Source organism: Rutidosis leptorrhynchoides, chromosome 9, assembly GCF_046630445.1.
Source record: "Rutidosis leptorrhynchoides isolate AG116_Rl617_1_P2 chromosome 9, CSIRO_AGI_Rlap_v1, whole genome shotgun sequence".
Classification (NCBI taxonomy): domain Eukaryota; kingdom Viridiplantae; phylum Streptophyta; class Magnoliopsida; order Asterales; family Asteraceae; genus Rutidosis; species Rutidosis leptorrhynchoides.
In genome coordinates this window covers 19935634-19961279 of record NC_092341.1, presented here as the reverse complement: position 1 = coordinate 19961279, position 25646 = coordinate 19935634, and the positions used below count along the sequence as shown (strand labels likewise).

Below are 25646 nucleotides of genomic sequence, written 5' to 3'. Positions count from 1 at the left end.
GGGTCGATAACGTGCAAATCGGTGTGTCGGACAACTTTGGTGCGTTTCGGGGAGAACAACGATCGCATAATGACCGTATGTGGGAAAGTCAGCAGAGGATCGATGAGAGGTCGGCTGAGTCTTTGCATGACCAGCAATGGATGGCATATGGAGGCGATTGGCAAAGGCACAACGCTCGTCTTTTCTACTATAACCCGGAGAATTATTATGGTACACAAGCTCAGACACCGGTTTATTATCGCAGTCTAGTACGGCCCCGAGTTCAGGCCCCGATTTACAGTGAGGAGGAAAGGTTGGAGGATGCACGTCAGAGGTTCGAGCAGCAGTATCCATACGGCAACTGGCCGTATGATGGGTTTCAGTGAGGAGGGCCTGCGAGCCTGTGATTATGTTGTAATTTGTTTTAAACTATTTCCGTTTCGTTGGTTTATACTTGGATAATTTTATATTTTACTCATGTACTGTGGATTTATTCGGGGACAAGGCGTTTCGGTACCGGGTGGTGCCACCTTGTCCCATTTATGTAGTTTTCTTGTGTTTTTCTTTTCTTAGGTTTGTTGGTGAAACGATTTTTCAAGTCTGTCATTAAGTTCAGCAAAACTACTTGAGTGATGATATTGGTGTGAGGATAGGGAATGGACGATGTTCTTATGCTGGCAGTAAGTTCAGCGCCATCTGTCACTGTCATTCCACGATCAGTGGTTACCTCGATAAGTTTTTATTTTTCTTACCCTTTCGATTTTAATCTATTTTTGATCTCAAGTAATGGGGACATTACTTGATCTCAAGTGTGGAGTGGGGATGTAAAATCTCTCGGGTTGGTTGTTACTTGAAAAATCATCATCTTACTAGTTTTGATATTAAAAGACTTGACGTTTCACGGGGTTTGGTCGTTAAAAAAAAATTGAAAAATTTAGGGTACAATAAAAAAAAACAGAAAAGTTAGTTTAAAATTAAAAAAAATAGAAAAACAATTGAAAATTAGGTCAAAACCTTTATTTTGATAATTGGCTTGGTATTTTATGGTATAATTCACGTTTTCAAAGAAGCCAAAAGTGTTCCACATGTTCATTACCATTGGACATGAAATCCTACGAGTTCGGGGAACTCAATAGTAGGTCACCTGTACCAAAACGGGTGTAAACCGTGAGATAGCGGTGATTGCATAGCGTGATTGTGACTGAATCACGTGCCAGATCAAAAACTTTTGGTTACTTGGTATAGCAAACTTCCGAAACTATATCATTTTATTATTACATCATTTAATGGTGTGATACTGTGGGAAGAGGAGCCTCGAGTTTCACCAGTGTTGTCCTTTTTAGGAGCAATAGCTACGTGCTTGTGTTTGCTTAGACAACACAACTCATAGCCAAAAGCTATGGCACCCAAAGGTTTTTGGGATTTATTGGAAGGGTAGTATCTACTTCTTACCTTTCTTAAAACAAGCAGAAAAGCTTGTCATGTGGGAAGTAGGCAAACCGGTGTCAATTGAAACAGATTGGCACTTCCGAGTGACTCGGATCCACTCATTAAGGAAGTAAAGTCTTCCGACCGTTTCACTTGGTACGTATACCTCTTAAGCGTGCCATTTCATTACCCATCATTTCACGATGAGGTACTATTAGAGGAGAAAGTCTTGAACTTTCAAAACATGTTCATTATTTTGAATGTGAAATCCTACATGAACATGAAAGTTCATACGTAGGTCATCTACACCAAGGCGGGTGTCAACCGTATGAATGGTGATAGTGGCGTATAGTCGAAACCGGACCATTCGCTAGATCGAAAACAAAAACAGGGCGATCCTCATTGTTTCTCCTAAAAAGGACAATGTTGCACCCGACCACCTTATATAACCACACAGGATGTATCTATTCCATCCTTAAGGGAGTCAAGTCTCCCGAACGACACACTTGCTGATTTGTTTCAGAAGATGTAGCCCAGACCAGTTGTAGGGTGACGAAAAATCTTGAAAAGTCATTGCTAAAATCGACTGGAAATCTACCAGGCCTCAACGTCAAACAGGGAAACTGGTAGTCAAAGCTTATCTCAATGAGGGAGATTTGCTAGTCAAATGGGAAGCGCACCATGATACACAAAATGTCAGTGATTGATCAGATTCCCAGTGGATAACCTCCGGAAAGGTAAGATATCAGCTTTTAAGCCTGATGAACCTCAATCTTTATGGTTGACTTAACGGATTAGATGATCACCTCATGATTATCGATGATATCTGGATGTAATGTGTATCCTCCTAAGCACATTATTTTCTTACCGACATCTCGCGATGTTAGGTACTGTGGGAGGCTTGGCTTGACCAATTGCGGGGTAGCCCGTGCGTTCTTTTGGCACATTTGTTCGATTGCTATACTTGTTGGTGCTTGGTTTCCACTTGATTCCCGTTTTCTTTGAAGACTTATTTTGTGATTCGAGATTCTCTACTTCATCATTATGGTACGTTACTCGAGATTATCTTTGGTTACTATATTCATTACATATTGATCGTGGTTCGGGAAGTTACTTCGGGGGAATGCAAGTGGGAACCATGGTTGTTACTTACTCCAAATCGTACCCACGCTAGTTGTTTGTTTGGTTTCTTGTTCGTTTGGTTTTACATACATGTTTGAAGATGTTATTATATGGTAGAAGATTATTATCGAGTTTAATTGCTTGAGGACAAGCAAAACTCTAGTGTGGGGTGGTTTGATATCGCATATTTTATACACGTTTTCCTTAGCGATATCGATAATAATTTAGTCCGTTCGGATACGATTTGGTGTTTATTTTGATAATATTGAGAATGTTCGAGTTTGAAGAGCTATTTGTAGAAGAGATGCGGTTTTTGAAGCTTTTGAGGCATTTTGTCGATTGGTTGTTATTATTAGTGCATCGAGGATTAAAACGTTAATGTTTTATTGATTAATGAGGTGTTGAGATTATTAAAGCAAGTAAAAAGAGAAAAATAAAGAAGGAACCAGTTTACGTGTTGTGTCGCGGCGCGGATAATGAGGTCGCGGTGCGACGTTTGACGTGTTTCCAGATCAGAACAAGGTTTAAAGAGGGTGAAATTTCACATTATATGTCGCGGCGCGACCGTGTGTCGGTTCAGGTAATTCTGGCAATTATAAAAGGCCCGAAAAATACCCTAATTATGCATTCTTCCATCCAGACGAATTGTGGCAGCTTTTGGACGATTTTTGGTGATCTTTGGAGAACTCCAAGGTCATTCTAAGGCATCAATCATTCCGAAAACAAGTCTCGATCCGTTTATCGTTCAAGATTCAATCACTAATTAGGTTAATCTCTTTGTTTAAAACAATGAATTCTTCTATTACTTTGATTGTTATTTTTTTTTTAGCTATGATTTTTGGCTAAGTCTTTAATGTTTGTCTAGATTGAATATTCGTATGTGTTTGGATGTTACTTTAATGTTTTATTGATTAATGCATGATAATTATGAGTTTTGATTAAGAACCATTCTTGTGGGTGTTGATTATTGTTACTAGGTTGATTAGTGAATCTTGTTTGAACAAAGGGAACCCTGTTTCAATTTAGTGATCTAATTTCCAATTGATTTGTCTTAACCGATTGGGTGCTTACTGGACCAAGGGGGTAAACCAGGTAACATTGATTGAACAAAATAGGGGTGAATTGTGTGGAGCGAACACGTAACCAATTGAATCTTAATCTTATAATTAGCTAATTACTAAGTCACAAATGAAAGAGGTCTTTGGTGAAAGGGAACCCTAAGCCAATAAATCCTAGTTTGACGTGTTTGCTAAAAGAGAACTCTGGGTAAACCGACTCTGTAATTGCATGCATTGATAAATAAAACTAGTGCGTAATAACAAATCATCCAACACTGCGAATAGGAGATCTAGTCGAACATTCTTTTATCTATTGAATTCAAATATCTTTATTTTCCGTTGAGTATGCAATTTGATTTATTTAAACTTAAAAACCCAAAAATATCGTCTTTTACTTTTAATCAATCTTTGATTTGGCTAATCGTTAAATAGCCACAAAACAAACTATCTCGTACTTTCGATTTTCATAGATTAACTTAGTTTACTTTATTAGTTGCAATCTTAATTCTCACGTTAAAACTGTCCTTGGAACGATTTCGGAATTACCAATTTTATACTATTTCACGATCGGGTACACTGCCCGTTAGTGTGTAGTAATCATTTAACCGGTATTTTTCCAATATAAATTATAGACACGATATTACACATCATATATACATTCTAATGGAGTCGTTAGGTCTTCGTTAGTCGTTACATGTAAGTGTTGTTTTGAAACCTTTAAGTTAACAATCTCAATTAATGTTGTTAACCCAATGTTTATTATATCAAATGAGATGTTAAATTATTATATTATCATGATATTATGATGTATGAATATCTCTTAATATGATATATACATTAAAATATCGTTACAACGATAATCGTTACATATAAGTCTCGTTTCGTAATTCTTGAGTTAATAGTCTTGTTTTTACATATGTAGTTCATTGTTAACACACTTAATGATATATTTAAATATCATTTTATCATGTTAACTATAGTTTATCAATATCTTAATATGATACATATGTATTTAGTAGACGTTATCATAACGATAATCGTTATATATATCATTTCGAGTTTCTTAACTTAGTAATCTCATTTCTTATGTATATCACACATTATTAATTTGGATGATTTTCTCGGTAGTTTCTTGTATTATCTCTGGACCCATAATCTGTCTATCCCCCACTTCATTCCAACAAATCGGAGACCTGCACTTTCTACCATAAAGTGCCTCAAACGGCGCCATTTCAATACTAGAATGATAACTGTTGTTGTAGGAAAATTCTGCTAACGGTAGGTGTCGATCCCAACTATTTTTGAAATCAATAACACATGCTCGTAGCATGTCTTCAAGCGTTTGTATCGTCCTTTCGCTCTGCCCATCAGTTTGTGGATGATAGGCAGTACTCATGTCTAAACGAGTCCCCAATGCTTGTTGCAACGTCTGCCAGAACCTTGAAACAAATCTACCATCCCTATCAGAGATAATAGAGACGGGTATTCCATGTCTGGAGACAACCTCCTTCAAATACAAGCGCGCCAACTTCTCCATTTTGTTATCTTCTCTCATTGGCAGGAAGTGTGCTGACTTGGTGAGACGATCAACTATTACCCAAATAGTATCATAACCACTTGCAGTCCTTGGCAATTTAGTAATGAAATCCATGGTAATGTTTTCCAATTTCCATTCCGGGATTTCAGGTTGTTGAAGTAGACCTGATGGTTTCTGATGTTCAGCTTTGACCTTAGAACACGTCAAACATTCTCCTACATATTTAGCAATATCGGCTTTCATACCCGGCCACCAAAAGTGTTTCTTGAGATCTTTATACATCTTCCCCGCTTCGGGCTGTATTGAATATATGGTTTTATGTGCTTCTTTAAGTACCATTTCTCTCACATCTCCAAACCTTAGTACCCAAATTCTATCAGCCCTATATCGGGTTCCGTCTTCCCGAATATTAAGATGTTTCTCTGATCCTTTGGGTATCTCATTCTTCAACTTTTCTTCTTTTACAACCCCCTGTTGCGCCTCCTTTATTTGAGTAGTAAGGTTAGTACGAATAATTATATTCATAGCTTTTACCCGTATAGGTTCTCTGTCCTTTCTACTCAAAGCGTCGGCTACCACATTCGCCTTCCCCGGGTGGTATCGAATCTCAAAATCATAATCATTCAACAGTTCAATCCACATGCGTTGTCTCATATTCAGTTGCTTCTGATTAAATATATGTTAGAGACTTTTGTGGTCGGTATATATAATACTTTTGACCTCATATAAATAATGCCTCCAAGTCTTTAATGCAAAAAAAACAGCACCCAATTCCAAATCGTGAGTTGTATAATTTTGCTCGTGAATCTTCAATTGTCTAGACGCATAAGCAATCACTTTCGTTCGTTGCATTAATACACAACCGAGACCTTGCTTTGATGCGTCACAATAAATCACAAAATCATCATTCCCTTCAGGCAATGACAATATAGGTGCCGTAGTTAGCTTTTTCTTCAATAACTGAAACGCCTTCTCTTGTTCATCCTTCCATTCAAATTTCTTCCTTTTATGCGTTAATGCAGTCAAGGGTTTTGCTATTTTGGAGAAATCTTGGATGAATCTTCTGTAGTAACCAGCCAATCCTAAAAATTGACGTATATGCTTCGGAGTTTTTGGGGTTTCCCGCTTTTCAACGGTTTCGATCTTTAACGGGTTAACCTGGATACCTTCTTTGTTCACTATGTGACCGAGGAATTGAACTTCTTCCAACCAAAATGCACACTTTGAAAACATAGCCTACAGTTTTTCTTTCCTCAATACTTCTAGCACTTTTCTCAAATGTTCATCGTGCTCTTGATCATTCTTTGAGTAAATAAGTATGTCATCGATGAAAACAATGACAAACTTGTCAAGATATGGCCCACACACTCGGTTCATAAGGTCCATGAACACAGCTGGTGCATTAGTCAATCCAAATGGCATAACCATTAACTTGTAATGAACATAACGCGTCCTAAAAGCAGTTTTTGGAATATCATCCTCCTTTACTCGCATTTGATGATATCCAGAACGTAAATCTATTTTCGAATAAACTGACGAGCCTCGTAGTTGATCAAATAAGTCGTCAATTCTTGGTAGTGGATAACGGTTTTTGATGGTAAGTTTATTCAACTCTCTGTAGTCAATACAAAACCTAAATGTACCATCCTTCTTCTTGACAAACAAAACAGGAGCTCCCCATGGTGATGTGCTTGGTCGAATGAAACCACGTTCTAATAGTTCTTGCAGTTGGCTTTGCAGTTCTTTCATCTCGCTGGGTGCGAGTCTGTAAGGAGCACGAGCTATTGGTGCAGATCCTGGTACAATATCTATTTGAAATTCAACAGATCGATGTGGAGGTAGTCCCGGTAATTCTTTCGAAAATACATCGGGAAATTCTTTTGCGACGGGAAAATCATTGATGCTCTTTTCTTCAGTTTGTACTTTCTCGACGTGTGTTAGAACAGCATAGCAACCTTTTCTTATTAGTTTTTGTGCCTTCAAATTACTAATAAGATGTAGCTTCGTGTTGCCCTTTTCTCCGTACACCATTAAGGGTTCTCCTTCTTCTCGTACAATGCGAATTGCATTTTTGTAACATACGATCTCTGCTTTCATCTCCTTCAGCCAGTCTATGCCAACTATTACATCAAAACTCCCTAACTCTACTGGTATCAAATCAATCTTAAATATTTCGCTACCCAGTTTAATTTCTCGATTCCGGCATATATAATCTGCTGAAATTAATTTACCGTTTGCTAATTCGAGTAAAAATTTACTATCCAACGGCGTCAATGGACAACTTAATTTAGCACAAAAATCTCTACTCATATAGCTTCTATCCCACCCGAATCAAATAAAACGTAAGCAGATTTATTGTCAATAAGAAACGTACCCGTAACAAGCTCCGGGTCTTCCTGTGCCTCTGCCGCATTAATATTGAAAACTCTTCCGCGGCCTTGTCCATTCGTGTTCTCCTGGTTCGGGCAATTTCTAATAATGTGGCCCGGTTTTCCACATTTATAACAAACTACATTGGCATAACTTGCTCCGACACTACTTGCTCCGCCATTACTCGTCCCGACACCATTTGTTCCTTTCGTTCTGTTAACCCCTGGTCCGTAGACCTCACACTTCACCACGCTATGACCATTTCTTTTACACTTGTTGCAAAATTTGGTGCAAAACCCCGAGTGATACTTTTCACACCTTTGGCATAGCTGCTTTTGATTGTTGTTGTTGTTGCGGTTGTTATTGTTGTTGGGATGATTGTTGTAGTTGTTGTTGTTGTTGTTGTTGTTGTTGTTGTTGTTGTGCCGTTTATTGTAGTTTCGATTGATGTTGCGATTGTTGGGATAGTTGTTGTTGTTTTGGTGACTCTTATCACCGTTTTCCTCCCACTTTCTTTTGACTAACTTCACGTTGGCCTCTTCGGTTGCCTGTTCTTTAATTCTTCCCTCAATTTGGTTCACTAGTTTGTGAGCCATTCTACATGCCTTTTGTATGGAGGCAGGCTCGTGTGAACTTATATCTTCTTGGATTCTCTCCAGTAACCCTTTCACAAACGCGTCAATCTTCTCTTCCTCATCTTCGAACGCTCTCGGACACAATAGGCACAATTCTGTGAATCGTCTTTCGTACAAGGTAATATCGAATCTCTGTGTTCGTAACCCTCTAAGTTCTGACTTGAGCTTATTGACCTCAGTTTTGGGACGGTACTTCTCGTTCATCAAGTGCTTGAATGCTGACCACGGTAGCGCGTAAGCAGCATCTTGTCCCACTTGCTCTAGATAGGTACTTAACTTTGTCCTCTTCAGCACACTTACTTATGGCAAACACTGATTCAACTTTCTCGGTCCACCGTTTCAATCCGATTGGTCCTTCGGTCCCATCAAATTCTGAAGGTTTGCAGGTAGTGAATTCCTTGTAGGAGCATCCTACACGATTTCTTGCGCCGTTTACTGTATTGCTAGATTCAGAGTTATTGTTGGTATGTAGCGCGGCCTGTACTGCGGCTATGTTTGAAGCAAGAAAGGCACGAAATTCCTCTTCGCTCATATTCAAGGTGTGTCGAGTAGTCGGTGCCATTTCCTTCAAAATAGTCAAATAAAACAAGTTAATCATACAGAATATTAAGAGTAGTCAATAGTATCTCGTAGCATAATATGAACTTATTTATAAAAGCATTTTCTTCATATTAGCGTTTTATAAGTTTAAATTCGGGTACTACCTACCCGTTAAGTTCATACTTAGTAGCTAATATACAATTCAACTACTACAATTCCATATGAAAAACTGATTATAATAATATATCACATACAAATATTCTTCAAACTTACAACTTCGCTATATTACATATAACATGAAATATAGTACACTATGATACAGGACAGTTTTGAAGATAAATCTAGTTAATACGCAAGTTGTTCAGCAAAGGAAATAAAGACACGTAATTCATAAGTCCAGAAACAAGTCATGCATTCTGGTTTTACTAAGACGACTTCCCATCCTTGGTCTTGTGGAAAATAACCGTTATGACCATTGGCTAGGCAGCATGTTGTAATGTCGTCATAAGGACGAGGGTTTCATAATGTCCAACAGCCCCGTAATAATCTAAAAACCTTGTTTCTCACCCCAACTACTGAATCCGTCACTTGTGGGAAAGTTTTATTTAAAAGCTGCAATCCGATGTTCTTTTTCTCACTTTGGTAAGAAGCGAACATCACTAACCCGTAAGCATAACATGCTTCTTTTTGTTGCATGTTAGAAGCTCTTTCTAATTCACGAAATCCTATGTTGGGATATGTTGAGTCAAAATAGGTTCTTAACCCGTAGCGTAAAATTACATTTGGGTTCCCCGCATTTAACGCTTTAAAGAAAACACGGCGTAACTTGAAGTCTCCCCAATGTGATATACCTCACCTATCAAGGGAAAGCCTTTTATAAACTAAGGCATTTCTGGAAAGTCTTTCAAATGTTTGACAAGTTAATTTCGCAATAACTAAATGTGCTGATGAATTCTGACCGACTCTAGACAAGATTTCCTCAATCATATCCTCTGGTAGGTCTTCTAAAATATTCGGTTGTCTACCCTTAACGTCCATTTTGTTTTTACACTGTAAAATAGACAAGGATTAGATTCGTAATAACAAACAATACAAGCAATTTTTACATAGAATATAAAAGTACAAGCACACTACAATACATTTATTACACAACATGCTCACACCCCTCTAATCTGAATCACTGGTTTCTTCTTCTTCGGACTTGGTTCTTTTTCCTAATTTTCTAGGGATATATGATGTTCCTCTAATACGAGCCGTCGTTTTCTACATTGGTTTAGAAAAACCTGGTGGTTTAGAGGTTCCCGGGTTATTGTCACGATATTGAAAATACGGGTGTTGACGGTACATATAAAGTTCATCGGGGTCGGAATCAGATTTCTCTATTTTGATGCTTTTTCCCTTATTATTTTCTTTTGCCTCATTAAATTGGGTCAGGGTAATTTCTATAACATCATCGGAATCCTCATCAGGATCCGATTCATCGGAAAATTGGTAATTTTCCCAATATTTTGCTTCCTTAGCGGAAACACCATTGACCATTATTAACTTTGGTCCATTGGTTAAGGATTTTCTTTTATTTGACCAGTTTTCTGTTGTTCCTACTATTCCCCCCTCCGGAACCTCTTCTTCTTCCGGTTCCTCTTCTTCTGGTTCCTCTTCTTCCGGTTCTTCTTCTTCCGGTTCCGTTTCCTCTTCTTCCAGTTCTTCGGGAACTTGTGAATCTTGCCAATATATATTCAACTCTTCGTTATTATTAGGTGAGTCAATGGGATTTGTGCTAGAGGTAGACATCTATCACACAATATCAAACATGTTAAGAGATTAATATACCACATAATATTTACATGTTAATAATATATAGTTTCCAACAAAAATGTTAAGCAGTCATTTTTAAAGAAAACACGGTCGAAGTCCAGACTCACTAATGCATCCTAACAAACTCGATAAAACACACTAATGCAAATTTTCTGGTTCTCTAAGACCAACGCTCGGATACCAACTGAAATGTCCCGTTCATATTGATTATAAACGTTCCATATTAATTGATTTCGTTGCGAGGTTTTGACCTCTATATGAGACGTTTTTCAAAGACTGCATTCATTTTTAAAACAACCATAACCTTTATTTTATCAATAAAGGTTTTAAAAAAACATTACGTCGATTATCAAATAATGATAATCTAAAATATACTGTTTACACACGACCATTACATAATGGTTTACAATAGAAATATATTACATCGACATATGTTTCTTGAATGCAGTTTTTACACAATATCATACAAACATGGACTCCAAATCTTGTCCTTATTTTAGTATGCAACAGCGGAAGCTCTTAGTATTCACCTGAGAATAAACATGCTTTAAACGTCAACAAAAATGTTGGTGAGTTATAGGTTTAACCTGTATATATCAAATCGTAACAATAGACCACACGATTTCATATTTCAATACACATCCCATACATAGAGATAAAAATCATTCATATGGTGAACACCTGGTAACCGACATTAACAAGATGCATATATAAGAATATCCCCATCATTCCGGGACACCCTTCGGATATGATATAAATTTTGAAGTACTAAAGTATCCGGTACTTTGGATGGGATTTGTTAGGCCCAATAGATCTATCTTTAGGATTCGCGTCAATTAGGGTGTCTGTTCCCTAATTCTTAGATTACCAGACTTAATAAAAAGGGGCATATTCGATTTCAATAATTCAACCATAGAATGTAGTTTCATGTACTTGTGTCTATTTTGTAAATCATTTATAAAACCTGCATGTATTCTCATCCCAAAAATATTAGATTTTAAAAGTGAGACTATAACTCTCTTTCACAGATATTTCCTTCCTCAGAAATAAGACTTGGCCACGGATTGATTCACGAACTTATACAAATATGTACATATATATCAAAGTATGATCAAAATATAATTACAACCATTTTTATTATGTTTTAAAGATTTGAGTGTATTAAGTCAGCTGTCCTCGTTAGTAACCTACAACTAGTTGTCCACAGTTAGATGTACAGAAAAAAAATCGATATATATTATCTTGAATCAATCCACGACCCAGTGTATACACGTCTCAGGCTAGATCACAACTCAAAGTATATATATTTTTGGAATCAACCTCAACCCTGTATAGCTAACTCCAACATTACTGCATATAGAGTGTCTATGGTTGTTCCAAATAATATATATACATGGGTCAATATGATATGTCAAAACATTTGCATACGTGTCTATGGTATCCCAAGATTACATAATATATTAGAATACATGTATAATACAATATAAGTTAGCTAGGATAAGATTTGTATAGATTTGTTAAACATTTCCCGTAGCTAAAAAGATCAAAAATATCCAATCTTGTTTTAGCTATAACTTCTTCATTTTAAATCCGTTTTGAGTGAATCAAATTGCTATGGTTTCATATTGAAATCTAATTTAAGAATCCAAACAGGAAAAGTATAGGTTTATTGTTGGAAATTTAAGTTACATGTCAATTACTAAAGAGGTAGTCATTTCCGTCGAAAGAACGACATCTTGATGACCATTTTGAAAAACATACTTTCACTTTGAGTTTAACCAAGATTTTTGGATATAGTTTCATGTTCATATGAAAAATCATTTTCCTAGAAGTACAACTTCTAAATCAAAGCTTATCATAGTTTTTAATTATCCAAACCAAAACAGCCCTCGGTTTCACTACGACGGCGTATATCCGATTTTATGGTGTTCATCATGTTTCCAGGTTTTAAATCATTAAGTTAGCATATCATATAGATATAGAACATGTGTTTAGTTGATTTTAAAAGTCAAGCTAGAAGGATTAACTTTTGTTTGCGAACAAGTTTAGAATTAACTAAACTATGTTCTAGTGATTACAAGTTTAAACCTTCGAAAAAGATAGCTTTATATGTATGAATCGAATGATGTTATGAACATCATTACTACCTCAAGTTTTCTGGATAAAACTACTGGAAATGAGAAAAATGGATCTAGCTTCAAAGGATCCTTGGATGGCTTGAAAGTTCTTGAAGCAGAATCATGACACGAAAACAGTTCAAGTAAGATTTTCACTCGAAATAAGATTGTTATAGTTGTAGAAATTGAATCAAAGTTTGAATATGAATATTACCTTCAATTAGAAAGATAACCTACTGTAAATAACAAAGGTTCCTTGATCTTAGATGATTACTTGGAATGGATTAGAAAGCTTGGAAGTAGACTTGCAAACTTGGAAGTATTCTTGATTTTTATGAAACTATACTTATGGAATTTATGATGAACACTTAGAACTTGAAGATGGAACTTGAGAGAGATCAATTATATGAAGAAAATTGAAGAATGAAAGTGTTTGTAGGTGTTTTTGGTTGTTGGTATATGGATTAGATATAAAGGATATGTAATTTTGTTTTCATGTAAATAAGTCATGAATGATTACTAATATTTTTGTAATTTTATAAGATATTTCATGCTAGTTGCCAAATGATGGTTCCCACATATGTTAGGTGACTGACATGGGCTGCTAAGAGCCGATCATTGGAGTGTATATACCAATAGTACATACATCTAAAAGCTGTGTATCGTACGAGTACGAATACGGGTGCATACGAGTAGAATTGTTGATGAAACTGAACGAGGATGTAATTGTAAGAATTTTTGTTAAGTAGAAGTACTTTGATATGTGTCTTGAAGTCTTTCAAAAGTATAAGAATACATATCAAAACACAACATGTATATACATTCTAATGGAGTCGTTAGGTCTTCGTTAGTCGTTACATGTAAGTGTTGTTTTGAAACCTTTAAGTTAACGATCTCAATTAATGTTGTTAACCCAATGTTTATTATATCAAATGAGATGTTAAATTATTATATTATCATGATATTATGATGTATGAATATCTCTTAATATGATATATACATTAAAATATCGTTACAACGATAATCGTTACATATAAGTCTCGTTTCGAAATTCTTGAGTTAATAGTCTTGTTTTTACATATGTAGTTCATTGTTAACACACTTAATGATATATTTAAATATCATTTTATCATGTTAACTATAGTGTATCAATATCTTAATATGATACATATGTATTTAGTAGACGTTATCATAACGATAATCGTTATATATATCATTTCGAGTTTCTTAACTTAGTAATCTCATTTCTTATGTATATCACACATTGTTAATATACTTAGTGAGATACTTACTCATCATAATCTCATGTCAACCATATATATATATATGTCTATATATACCACAACATGTAGTTTTTACAAATTTGTAACGTTCGTGAGTCGCCGGTCAACTTGGGTGATCAATTGTCTATATGAAACTTATTTCATTTAATCAAGTCTTAACAAGTTTGATTGGTTAACACGTTGGAAACATTTAGTCATGTAAATATCAATCTCAATTAATATATATAAATATGGAAAAGTTCGGGTCACTACATCAGATACAACTCCCCATTCAGGTCAAAGGGTTCACTATCATCTAGATACACAACACATAGAGCGCTAACCACACACATTTATAAAAATCATAACAGAAGTTACGAGGGCAAAGAAGGAAAACAATTCCTTGAGGCATTCCTATGAATCTTACCAAGACTCACATTTATTCAATCAGGATAAAGTTCTTCCCTATATATCCAAGGGATAATTAGGGAACACCATCCATCCTTACATTCTAAGGGCCACACAAAAAGTTACGTCATCCCAAATAAGGAGATCAATATCTTAGGATAATATTACGGTCTTACACAACGAGTCCAGTAATGCGATGATATTTTAGGGTTAGTAATGCATATAAGTTACACCATAAACCATATGCATGCAAATCACATATAACATAGCGTTAGAACACGAGGTTCAAGTTATTCATCACTAACAAGTCGACTGTTAAGCGATCTTGATCCCTACGGCCATGACGTGTGTCCCGCCAATCAATGTTAAAGGAACCCATATCGTATTAACCCAACACAACACACGGTGATTACAACAGTCAATACACAGAACACAAGACCACAAATCAAAGAAATAGATTTCATGCTCCAAGGACTATGAAAACTAAACTTAAACCACTTAAGGTAGCTTCTACTACACACAAACAAACAACAGTCAACATAATACAATTCATAAGGTGTAATAATGGTAACGAAGACTTACCGGCTATCAAGTCATCAAATGCAGCATCCGTGTCGACGCATCTCTGATTTTCTCTCGCTGTAGACAATGAGGGATCCTTTCCTTTCTGTCCTACCACAGAAGCAGGGGACTCTCCTCTTGACATCAACTGCACCCCTGCCCCTACCCCAGAACTCACACTTTTAGAAGACAAACAATGTTTTGATCGGTGACCTACCTGATGACAGACCCAACAAACATTTTCCAAAAAAGAGCATGTTTGGGCCTCATGCCCGATCACACCACACCTCAAACACCTTTTTGTCATTACTGAGCATGACCCATCATGTGAGGATTTACAACGTTGACAAGACTTCCTTCGCCCTAACCCGGAACTTGATTCACTCGGACCACTAATACCTTTTTCTACACTCGAGCACTGTGCGGATTTATGCCCTACATGTTGACATTTCCAACACACATCCTCACTTAACGAACACATCTGGATCTCGTATCCCACTATACCACATCTTAAACATCTTCTAGTTATGCTTGAGCACAATCCGCTATGTGATGTCTTACAACCATAACACCATAAGTTCTTACTCGACCCCGATCTATTTTGCTTTGACTTTCGCTTACGATTCTTTCCCAGCAATTTCTTCGACTTAGAGCTCAACTGACCCATCTCTTGATTTTGCTGCGGCATATCATATCCTATCATACTATTCCCAGAAACCATCTGACAAAGGTATACCAACTGATTAGGAAACTGTGAATTAAATTGAGGTAGTAGTTGATTCTGTTGAGAAAAGGAATATTGTGGTGGTAACATTGGTTATTGAAGAGCATTCCCGATTTGCTGATACATGTTTGGTGAACCGAAGTACCCGTCCGCCACTGGAGGGGTAGTCTGATTGGGAACACTAATACTCGAGTTCTCTTGAACTTGTTGCTGTTCCAATATGTGAATTCAATTTAGAGCCTTTTGTAGTTGACTTTGTAATTCCAATATTTGTTCCTGCGGACTTTTATCTAACATATGTCCTTCATTTGAAACTAAGGATGTTCTGGGGGCATTGGGGTCAGTTGAGTTTCCATCTTGTTCTGCCATACTTGTTCTACAAAACACTCGCACAAAAGCTTAGTGGATAACTGTTAGTTTACTAATCACTAACATACACAACATCCTACATTCACTTAGCCCCACCCCACGGACATGTTTAACTTAAATCAGGGTTTAGGAACAAATACGCGCACGTACTTGCTGCTAAACCATGCTCTGATACCACAATTGTAACACCCTATTTTTTATTTTTTTTTTATTCACAGCGGAAGTATTATTAATTACCAAAATACCATAGTTATCAAATCATCTTAGTTTACGTTATTACAATATTTCAAAACATCGGTGTTACATGAAAACATTATAAAACCAGAAAACATCAGAGTTAAGCACGTAGTCAAACATGTCTTCAACCCAACAGCAACACCCATCCTAATCAGCAGTATCTAAACCTGCAAGGGGTGGAAATGTGGGGGAATTAGCACACATCTAAGTGAGTGGATACTATCTAATAGACCAAGCATAAGCAACTGAACATGCATGGGGTCACAGTTATGCTAACGTCCTGAACTAGCATACAATAACTGACAATATGAGGATCGGCGGCTTGTACGAGCACACGACGTAGTTGATCAAGCTACGGTCTACCGATAGTCCGTTTTACTGATTTCACTGCATAACCGTCCAGACGCAACACATGCGTCTTTCTATGCTATACTGAACAATCAGTAACTCATGACCCGACCAGGCTACCACTGTCGACCTCACATCAATCCTGCCTTGCTGCCTCGGAGGGTTCCTAACCTTGCTGCCTCGGTTGTTGTCAAACTAACAGTGAGCACATAAGATCATATATAAATAGTCATGCAATCGTCCTAACTAGCATGGCAATATCTAACTACGCATGGTAATCGTACTGAACATAAACATAGTAATAAAGAGTCTGAACACGTAACGTGTCAGCTACTTAATACTCTATCCGGAGATAGACCCACTCACCAATTACCAGCAATGGCTCAGATTCTAACTACTGAGCTTTCTCTTTATCCTTTTCACCTGAGAATAAACATAACCAAGTCAATTATCATGTCTTGATATCATCCCAGTACTAAGACAATAGCATCAATATACAAGCACTTGAACACTTAATCAATCTGACCAGTCAACCGTACGAGTGACACTCACCTGCACGTTTGAGGAACCTCAACCGTGCGGTTGACACCTCAATCGTACATTTGGTCCTTGGTCAAATATCTAATTAAACAACAGTGGATCCGTACAGTTGACCACACGAGTGACATATGACTCGTACGAGTCACATCTCAACCATATGATCCAACTTTAAAATATTCCAATTCAAGTAGTCACTCACTCGTGCGGTTCACCATGCGGTTGACCGCCTCAACCGTACGAGTGAAAGCTCACTCGTGCCAGTGAAGAAGATCAGTAGTAACATCTATTTATTTGGGTTTCAACCCAAAATCACAATATTAAACAACAATACATACACTAAATCAACACCTACAAACATGTAATCACTATATGATAAGTCTACATCATAATTTCGACCCATAACGACACTCAAAAGTGTGCAAAACAAGGCATACATCCTAAAACCCCTTTTTATGACTAACATAAAGTTTGATCCAGCTTCTTAAAAGTTTACCATTGGAAAGGATTTTTCATTACAATTCCAAGGATACTTGATTCATCAAAAACGGAGTTACGGTTTGAAAGTTATGACCAAAACAAGTTTTCACGAATCTGACCCTGTGCTCACACGAGTGACTGAGGTCTCACTCGTGCGAGTGAGTCCTCACAAGCGCGGTTGACCCTCACAAGTGTGGTCACTCGTGCGGGTGACCTGTCACTCGTATGGGAGCTGAAGAACATCTCCTGCACGCTGATTTTCGCATTTTTGGCCCAAAAACTCGATTTTTGCAAGTTCTAACCTCAAAACCACTTGAAAAACATCATATAAACCTTATAACAACTATTTCTAACATCAATTAAGCATAACAAACACAAAACATGAAGATTCAAGCTCAAAAATGCTTAAAACCCACTTTACACCCAAACCCAATTCTTTAAGAATTAACACACGAATTCAAGTAAACAAACCTGGATTAATCATCACAAAGATGATAAGAAACAATCCTTAAAACCTTACAATCCAATTTTTAGCTTGGATTAATTAGGGTTTGTGAAGGTGTAGAGTTTAGGTACGGGTGTGTGTGTGTAGAATGTTCAAGAAATGAAAGGAAAGAGCAGATATAACACACTAAATGGGTTTAAAACTCATACCCCACAACACACGGGTATTTACCAGTTATCTAATATCTTTCGTACTTAATTTGGCAACTCTAACGGAGTCCAAATTCAACAAACGAACCATTTCTGTGACCCTTGTCACAAGCTGGTCTTAACCAACTAATTAGTTAATAATAAACATATTATTAAAATAAAAGCATATTTTAACCACAATTATAAACCTAAGGGTAATTAAGTAATCTTACTTCTAACCCCGGTTTCAGTCTGTTACATTGTTCACACGGTTACCACCCCCTATCATATTGATATATGATGATCCCGCTTTTTTACCCTTTCCTTTACCGCTTTCTTCAACCCGTATTGATTCCTCAATACGTAAGTGGCCTCCCAATTCAGTCAAAGACTTTTCTTCTTTCTTATGTTTTAAAGACTTTTTGAATTCCCATGAAGGCGGCATTTTGTCTATAATACATGGCACCGAAATTTGGCTTGTGCATGGTACGGTTTCGTCCCAAACTAATTCGGTATGGTTCCGTTTCGAGTCCCAAATTATTGAAGAAAGTCGTACCGAGGACCGTACCAAATAATTTCGGTTCGGTTCGGCTCTGTGATTTTTGGTTCGGTTTCGTGAAAAGAACCATCCCACTGATTTTAAAGTAAGTTTACACCCTTTTGTTATAGTGTAATATAAATTAAATAATAGGATCAAGTATCTGTTTTGAATAAGACAATAACGAATTTTGTTTCTAAACAAGAAGAAATTAAAATAAAAAAATTAAAGGGAATGTGTTTTTTCTGTGTATGTTCTAAAGAATGGAGAATGCCCAAAAAACTGTAAAATCAGCTAATGGTAGTTAACCATTAAGGGACACAACATTTCATTTTGGTGGAAAAATCGGTTGACAAAAGTCATACTATTTGGTGGGAAAATTTGTTGGAAGACGATTTTTTTGATATAAAGTGTAGTGTCTTTTTAGTTGAGGTTTATGGGCGATGCCCCCTTGACCCCCGCAATTTACGTGACAGTTAATAGTCAACTTTTACAGGCGTGCACTCCATAATTTCCGACTCTGTTGTTATGTATAACTAGCAAACTCATGTATTCATGTAATTCCGATTAAGTAAAATGAATGTTAGATGACACTAAAATCACCACCATAAATTGACTCACTTACGATTAAATTCCGGATCATTTTCATCGGAGTTTATCGCACTAGATATTAATTACTCAAGCTAATTGAGTAGATTAATTTGATTGATTTTACATCCTACCTAGATTCTTATCGAGTTTACAGGATTGCTAGAGTTACATCAATTAATCAATCATATTTTTTTCAATTTAAGCAGTCAAAGATGTTACTTATAGTTTTAGATTTGATCATTATACACGGAATAATATTGAATTAATTGGGAAATACAGGAAATTGCCTACTTAAGTGTAGTTCTCGAGTTTTGCCAAGTTCCATTTTTGCTGATTGACTTTTCGGCTCCCATTTATTCCATTATTGACCAAGAGAAAATAGTTAATAAACTTAATATTAGAGTTACTTTCATCAACCACTTAATAAGTTTGACATTACCACGAGTAACATGCGTTAAGACGGCATCACAATGCATAAAAATTATGTGCCGACTTTTATTTTATATATAACCAATTAAAATGACTATATTGTATATATAAACTTTTGATACTCCGTATACTTCTTTTATACGTATATGTATATGTAATTTTCATTCTTCGTATTACTCAAAACTCGTTGTTAACACTACAAAAAGTGACGGATCTAAGATTTGTAGTCACTAGTATCACATGTTAAAATTTCAAAAAATCTACTAGATTGGTGTCGCTCAAAAAAATTTACATTATCCATTAGTGTCACTAGTTAAAAACACCAAAAATGTTCACTATATCACGTATTTGAGTGATGTCTCGTGCAACCACTCGTAATAAACTAAATCCGCCCTTGACCACAAGTACATATTTAACTACTCCCTCGTCTCATATTTATTGTCACCAGAAAAAAATATACATAGTTTAAGAAACATTATTATTATATTGTATCTTTTTTTTAATCTATTTTTTTATCGTACATGCATACATTAAGGGTATAAAGAACTTTATCTTATTATCTTTATCTATATATAAGTGAACAATTAATTTAAAAAATCTCAAAATAAAATAGTAAACAATAAATTAAAAACCAACGAAATATCATTTTCAATAAATAAAAAAAAAAACTCGGGGTTTCAACATTTGTTGGTGACACTACTATTACATATTTAACTATCATTTGTTGCTCACACTACAAGTGCATATTTAACTATCATAGTTAAGTATCAAAACTTGACATCCCTCTACCAATCAGTTTCATAGCTTGTTAGAATTTGTAGTACCCAAACAACAAGATATGTAATTGCACCAATAACAAAACCCGCGAACAAAAATAAATAAATAAAGCAAAATGTCAAATGTAAACGGTATAAGGATTTAACGTGATTATAACTAAACTCCAAACTTGAAGAAAGATTTAGTCCACAAGGGTAAACCAGAGATATTTTTTCTTATTATTTTCGTGCACACAATTACAAGAGTATTGTCTAGGGTTACACTGTATATAGCTAAACAGATAAGGAAACTATCGGCAAAACTTGTTGGCTACGCGCCCTGTCGCGTTTGGAGATCATCCTCTCGACCACTTATCCCACGTACCAGCTGGTCACGTTTGGACCAATCTTTGGTGACAAGCCCTCGTGTTTGGTGTGGGTCTCCAACTTTCCTTTTTCTTCCGTTTGTTCAAGTCTACATACCTCAACAATCTTTCACTCGGAGACTTTGAACAAACCTTACACCGATCTTCAACCGAAAATTAACCTCAACTGTCAACATGTTTAAACACTCACATCAACTCCCGACTAGCTGATTAACAATTCCTTTTAATACCATCAGATGAGATACCCGAATCACACCGCACTTCCACATCGCTAATAGTCTAAAGGTTAATATTTAGTTACATACATCGCTACCTAAAAGTTATAATGACTCTATAAATTAATGAGACTATTACAATTTGTTTATCCACGATTGAAATTAATTATTAATCTTTTATTAATAAAAAGTTAAAAAATAGCTAAAAAAATAGCTAAAAAAATTAATTAACAATTGATGTAGGTAAAAGATAAGGGAAAAACAATACAAAACTTTATGTAATATCCTCTTTCGGGGCCTAGATGTAAGTTTACTATTGTGCCATTAGTTTTATTATCAGTTAAAAATAATGGAAATTTTTATTATACTTTTATTATTTGTTAGTCGGTCAGTTAAATTCGCTTTATGACTAGGGTCAAAGAACATATTTTGTTGACCGCATTTGACTTCGTTAAGTCAGTTTTAAGTGGTGTGTAAAAGTTCAGATTTCTAGTTAAATACCCGTGTGTTGCGGAAAATAGATTTTGAGTGGAAATAAAAGGGGCAGGAAGTGTCTAGATGCATCTGGTTTCCCCAATTCCCTTCTATCTCTCGTTTTTACCAAACAACCACAATCAAGTTGAAAATTAAGAACCCTAGCAATTTAGTAATCAAGAATTGATCTAAGTGAGTTACAGATCCGAATTCTTTGCAAGTTTAGCAATTCAAAGAGGTAAGTTTTACTTGGTTTTATCTTTAAAATCTTGAAAAGTTAGGATTCTTGTTTGAATTGGGTATTTTGGGTGAATTGATCCCAAATCTTGCATGCTAATGTTAGATTTTGATGTTTGTGGTCAGAATTAGTATCCATATATGTTTAGCAAGTTTTTTTTTGCCTTGAATGAGATAAAAATCTCTTGAAATCAAGTTTTTTTTTTTTTTTTTTTTTTTTTTTTTTTTCTCAAAACTCACTAAAATCAGCTAGCTGATGGTGATACTGGTAGAGTGCTCGAAAAACAATGTGCCCGAAAACATGGCGCTCGAAAACAGGGATGCTCGAGAACCTTGGTGCTCGAGAACCTATTTTCCCGAAAACTTTGTGACTGAATACATTGGGGTGTTCAAAAAGTTTAGTGCTCGAAAAGTTTTGCTGCTCGAAAAGTTGCCCTGTCCGAAAACCTAGTGTTTGAAAACCTTGTATGTCCTTAAATCTTGTGCTCGAAAACATTGTATCCATAATGTTTTCATATTGATTGATATTATGCTATGTTCAGGAGGCAAAGACAAAGAGAAGGCTCCCTAAGACAGGACTGTGACTACGTTCGTGAATAATATCAGGTGGGTGGAATTACTTTCGGTCTCAGCATAGAGTAGCAGACGACTGATGTGTTTTACATGGGCAATGTTATATTGATTGCCATGTGTAGTTAGTTATAGATGTTGCATGCTAGATAATTACATGATGGATAGATGTAATTGTTATATGTTAGATAATACCACATGAGTTGCATGTGTTAGTTAGAAGTGCATCCGCATTGTATGTATGGTACCGTGCACAGGTCATGAGCACCAGAGATGCTAGGCTATCTGGAGACTGTACTTGTCTGGGGACGGTAAAAGTGTGCGCGAGGTCAACCGAGGCCATTCTAGGTTGGGTCCAAGTCTTACAAGTGTTCGGTATAGCATAGAAGGATGCATGCGTTGCATTTGGATAATTATGCAGTAGATTTGGTAGGAGGGACTATCGGTAGACTGTAGCCCGATCAGCTACGAGTCATAGGCCCGTACAAGCCGCCGATCTTGTGTTGCTGTTAGTTGTTGTCATTGTTAGTTCCGTTACTATGGGATGTAGTAACATATGTGGAACTTTATATGATAATATATGTTTAGCTGTTAGGTAATTTCATTCAGTTAGCTTCGTGTTAATCCCCCACATTCTCTCCCCTACATGTTAGGACTGTTATGTTTAGTTAGATGGGAGGTTGCTGACGGAAGATATATTTTACACTGACGCAAGCACTCTGATGTTGTTTTATGATTAAATAATTTTTTATTTTACTTTATTTTATTTTATTTTATTTTTTATTTTTTATTTTTTTTGTAAATGTAACACTTGTTAAGATGTTTGTAATATTAATGTGGATTTTAATATTATGTAATGTGGTCCGCAATTCTAAACTTTCACCGTGTTTAAAAAAATGGACAGGGTTACACTTTATTTAGTGAAATTTTATTTCTTAATAAACCTATCGCGAATTTAAAAAAGAAAAAATATAATGGAACATATATTCATATTTTTTATCTTTTAAATACGGGATATATATATATATATATATTTGAACAACAATACGAGATTACTTAGGGGGGCTTAACCACCCACGCGTTCATTTTTCACAGATGCATAACCTGCATCAACTGCTGTCAAGGAGAAAACTTGGCCTAATTCAAAGGCATCGGTAAAACCCCCCCCCCCCCCGCGTATTGCCACTGCAACGCGGTGTGAGAAATATACTCTTGTGTAGAATTCAAAGGTAAATGGTTAATCTTCTATGCAATGATTCAAGGGTAAAACCCTTGGGTGGAGTAATATTTATGTATATTATATATGTATGCATGGTTTTGGAAACATATTTATTTTATCACATATGATGTGGTACATTTAAAAAAATTTATAATTTTCTTAAATGTGGTAATATATTAATAATATACACGCATACATTAAAATGATACATTATTAAATTGAATGATGAATGAATACTATACGGAAGCAAAACGATAGTATATATGAAAGTCGACTTTATTAAATTACCTTATGTTTCGCACATTTAAAGCCCATTATATATTATATATAGTAAATTATGATGATTGCGATACTTTTAAAATTTAATAAGGTTTCAGGTGTATCTATCTATCTCTATATATATATAGATGAGTTACGAGTTCAATTCACGTTGCATATCTATCTCAATCTCAATATCATACATACAAAATAGAGTTTCTACGGATAAGTTATCTCATGGGTTTATTTCAAAATCTACCTCATGATATTGCTCTTCAATGTTTAATTCGTGTTCCTTATAAACAATTTCACAGTTTCAAATCAGTATGTAAAGCTTGGAAAAACGACATCGAATTATCCGAGCTTCTTCGTCTTCGTAAGTCCACCGGAAAAGCTCAATTGCTCGTTGTCCTTAATCTGGCACGTGTGAATCCGAACAGAAACATAAAATGTTCGGATACTTTGGTTTATCGTCCGGTGGTTTTGGAGCCGGAAACCGGTTGTTGGTCGGAGATGCCCGAATTACCAGAGTACCCATACGAATTGCCGATGTTTTGTGAGATGGTTGCTCTCGGGTCGGTTTTAGTTGTTATGGGTGGGTACGCCCCGCGGTTTACGGATTGTCTTGATTCAGTTTTTATTTTTGATTTTATATCGTCCACATGGCGTCGTGGCAAACCCATCCCCGGTGGGCCCAGGGCGTTTTTCGGATGTGCTAGTGATGGTGATCGGACGGTGATTATCGCTGGTGGACATGATCTCCAGATGAACGCTCTTAAATCCACGTGGGCGTATGACGTGGCAAAGGATGAGTGGAACCCGCTGCCTGACATGGCGAAAGAACGTGACGAGTGCAGTTGCTTATACCAGAATGACAAATTCCACGTCATCGGCGGTTATCCAACTAACATGCAAGGTTATGATTACGAAGACGTTGAGATTTATGACACGTCAGCAAGGGAATGGTCACAGAGCGATGACATGCCTTTTTATACCACAATCTCTATGAATAACATTTGCATGGGGAGTAGGGATGATAAGATATACAAGTGCCATGGTAATGGCGTGGTTGTACTAGAAGGTGACACGTGGAAGTTTGTTGCAGAATTACCGGTTGACGTGGCATACAGTCCTTACTTAACGTTGTACCCTGGACATGTATTGGTGATTGGTGCATCTAAAAGTGGTGAACCAAACCATGCTTATAAAATGGATATGAATGAGTGTGTTTGGACAAAAGTTGAGGTACCAATTGCGTACTCAGGACATGTTCAATCTGTCTGTAGTTTGATCATATAAGTTGTGTTAAAGATATAAATATTTGAGTAAACAATTTTCACATGTAGTTCACATACCAACTCTACACATTTGAGCAAATAATATAAATTTGATTTTATCGCTACTTTTGACGTTTAACTTTGTTTTTCATGCGATTGTATCCCTCTTGCAAACAAATTCTAATGTAATGAAGCAGATTTAAGATTTAGCTCACATTTTTTTTGAAAGACAATAGTTGGCATTGAATATTCTCATTTGCCACGCACATACGCACTTTCGGAGAAAACTCGAACCATATTACAGGGATCCGAACCTTAAATCATCCCGAGGAGCATGCGGGTCGTACCTGGATCCTGAATATGGTCGGTAAAACCTCTCACGGGGCAACCCGACATATCGGAACAAATTCCACAGGTATTTTTAAGGAAAGAGGACTCGAACTCAAGACCCCCCAACCCCCAACCCCCCAAAAACCTAAGCATTGGGGTGAACTACTAGACCATTGCTTCAACAAATAGGGTAATCTCTCCTAAGAT

At 36.3% G+C, this 25646-nt stretch overlaps 1 protein-coding gene across 1 annotated transcript; it reads left to right on the top strand.

Moving 5' to 3' along the window:
• The first annotated feature begins 24069 nt into the window (after positions 1–24069).
• On the top strand, positions 24070–25131 carry LOC139867807 (F-box/kelch-repeat protein At1g15670-like). The gene has a single exon (XM_071856158.1). It carries the CDS (start codon positions 24070–24072, stop codon positions 25129–25131), a length of 1062 nt encoding a protein of 353 aa, XP_071712259.1.
• The last annotated feature ends 515 nt before the right edge of the window (positions 25132–25646 follow it).

What these genes read in the sequence shown, in the direction of transcription:
- LOC139867807 (XM_071856158.1), top strand. Translation starts at nt 24,070, where the DNA reads ATGGGTTTATTTCAAAATCTACCTCATGATATTGCTCTTCAATGTTTA.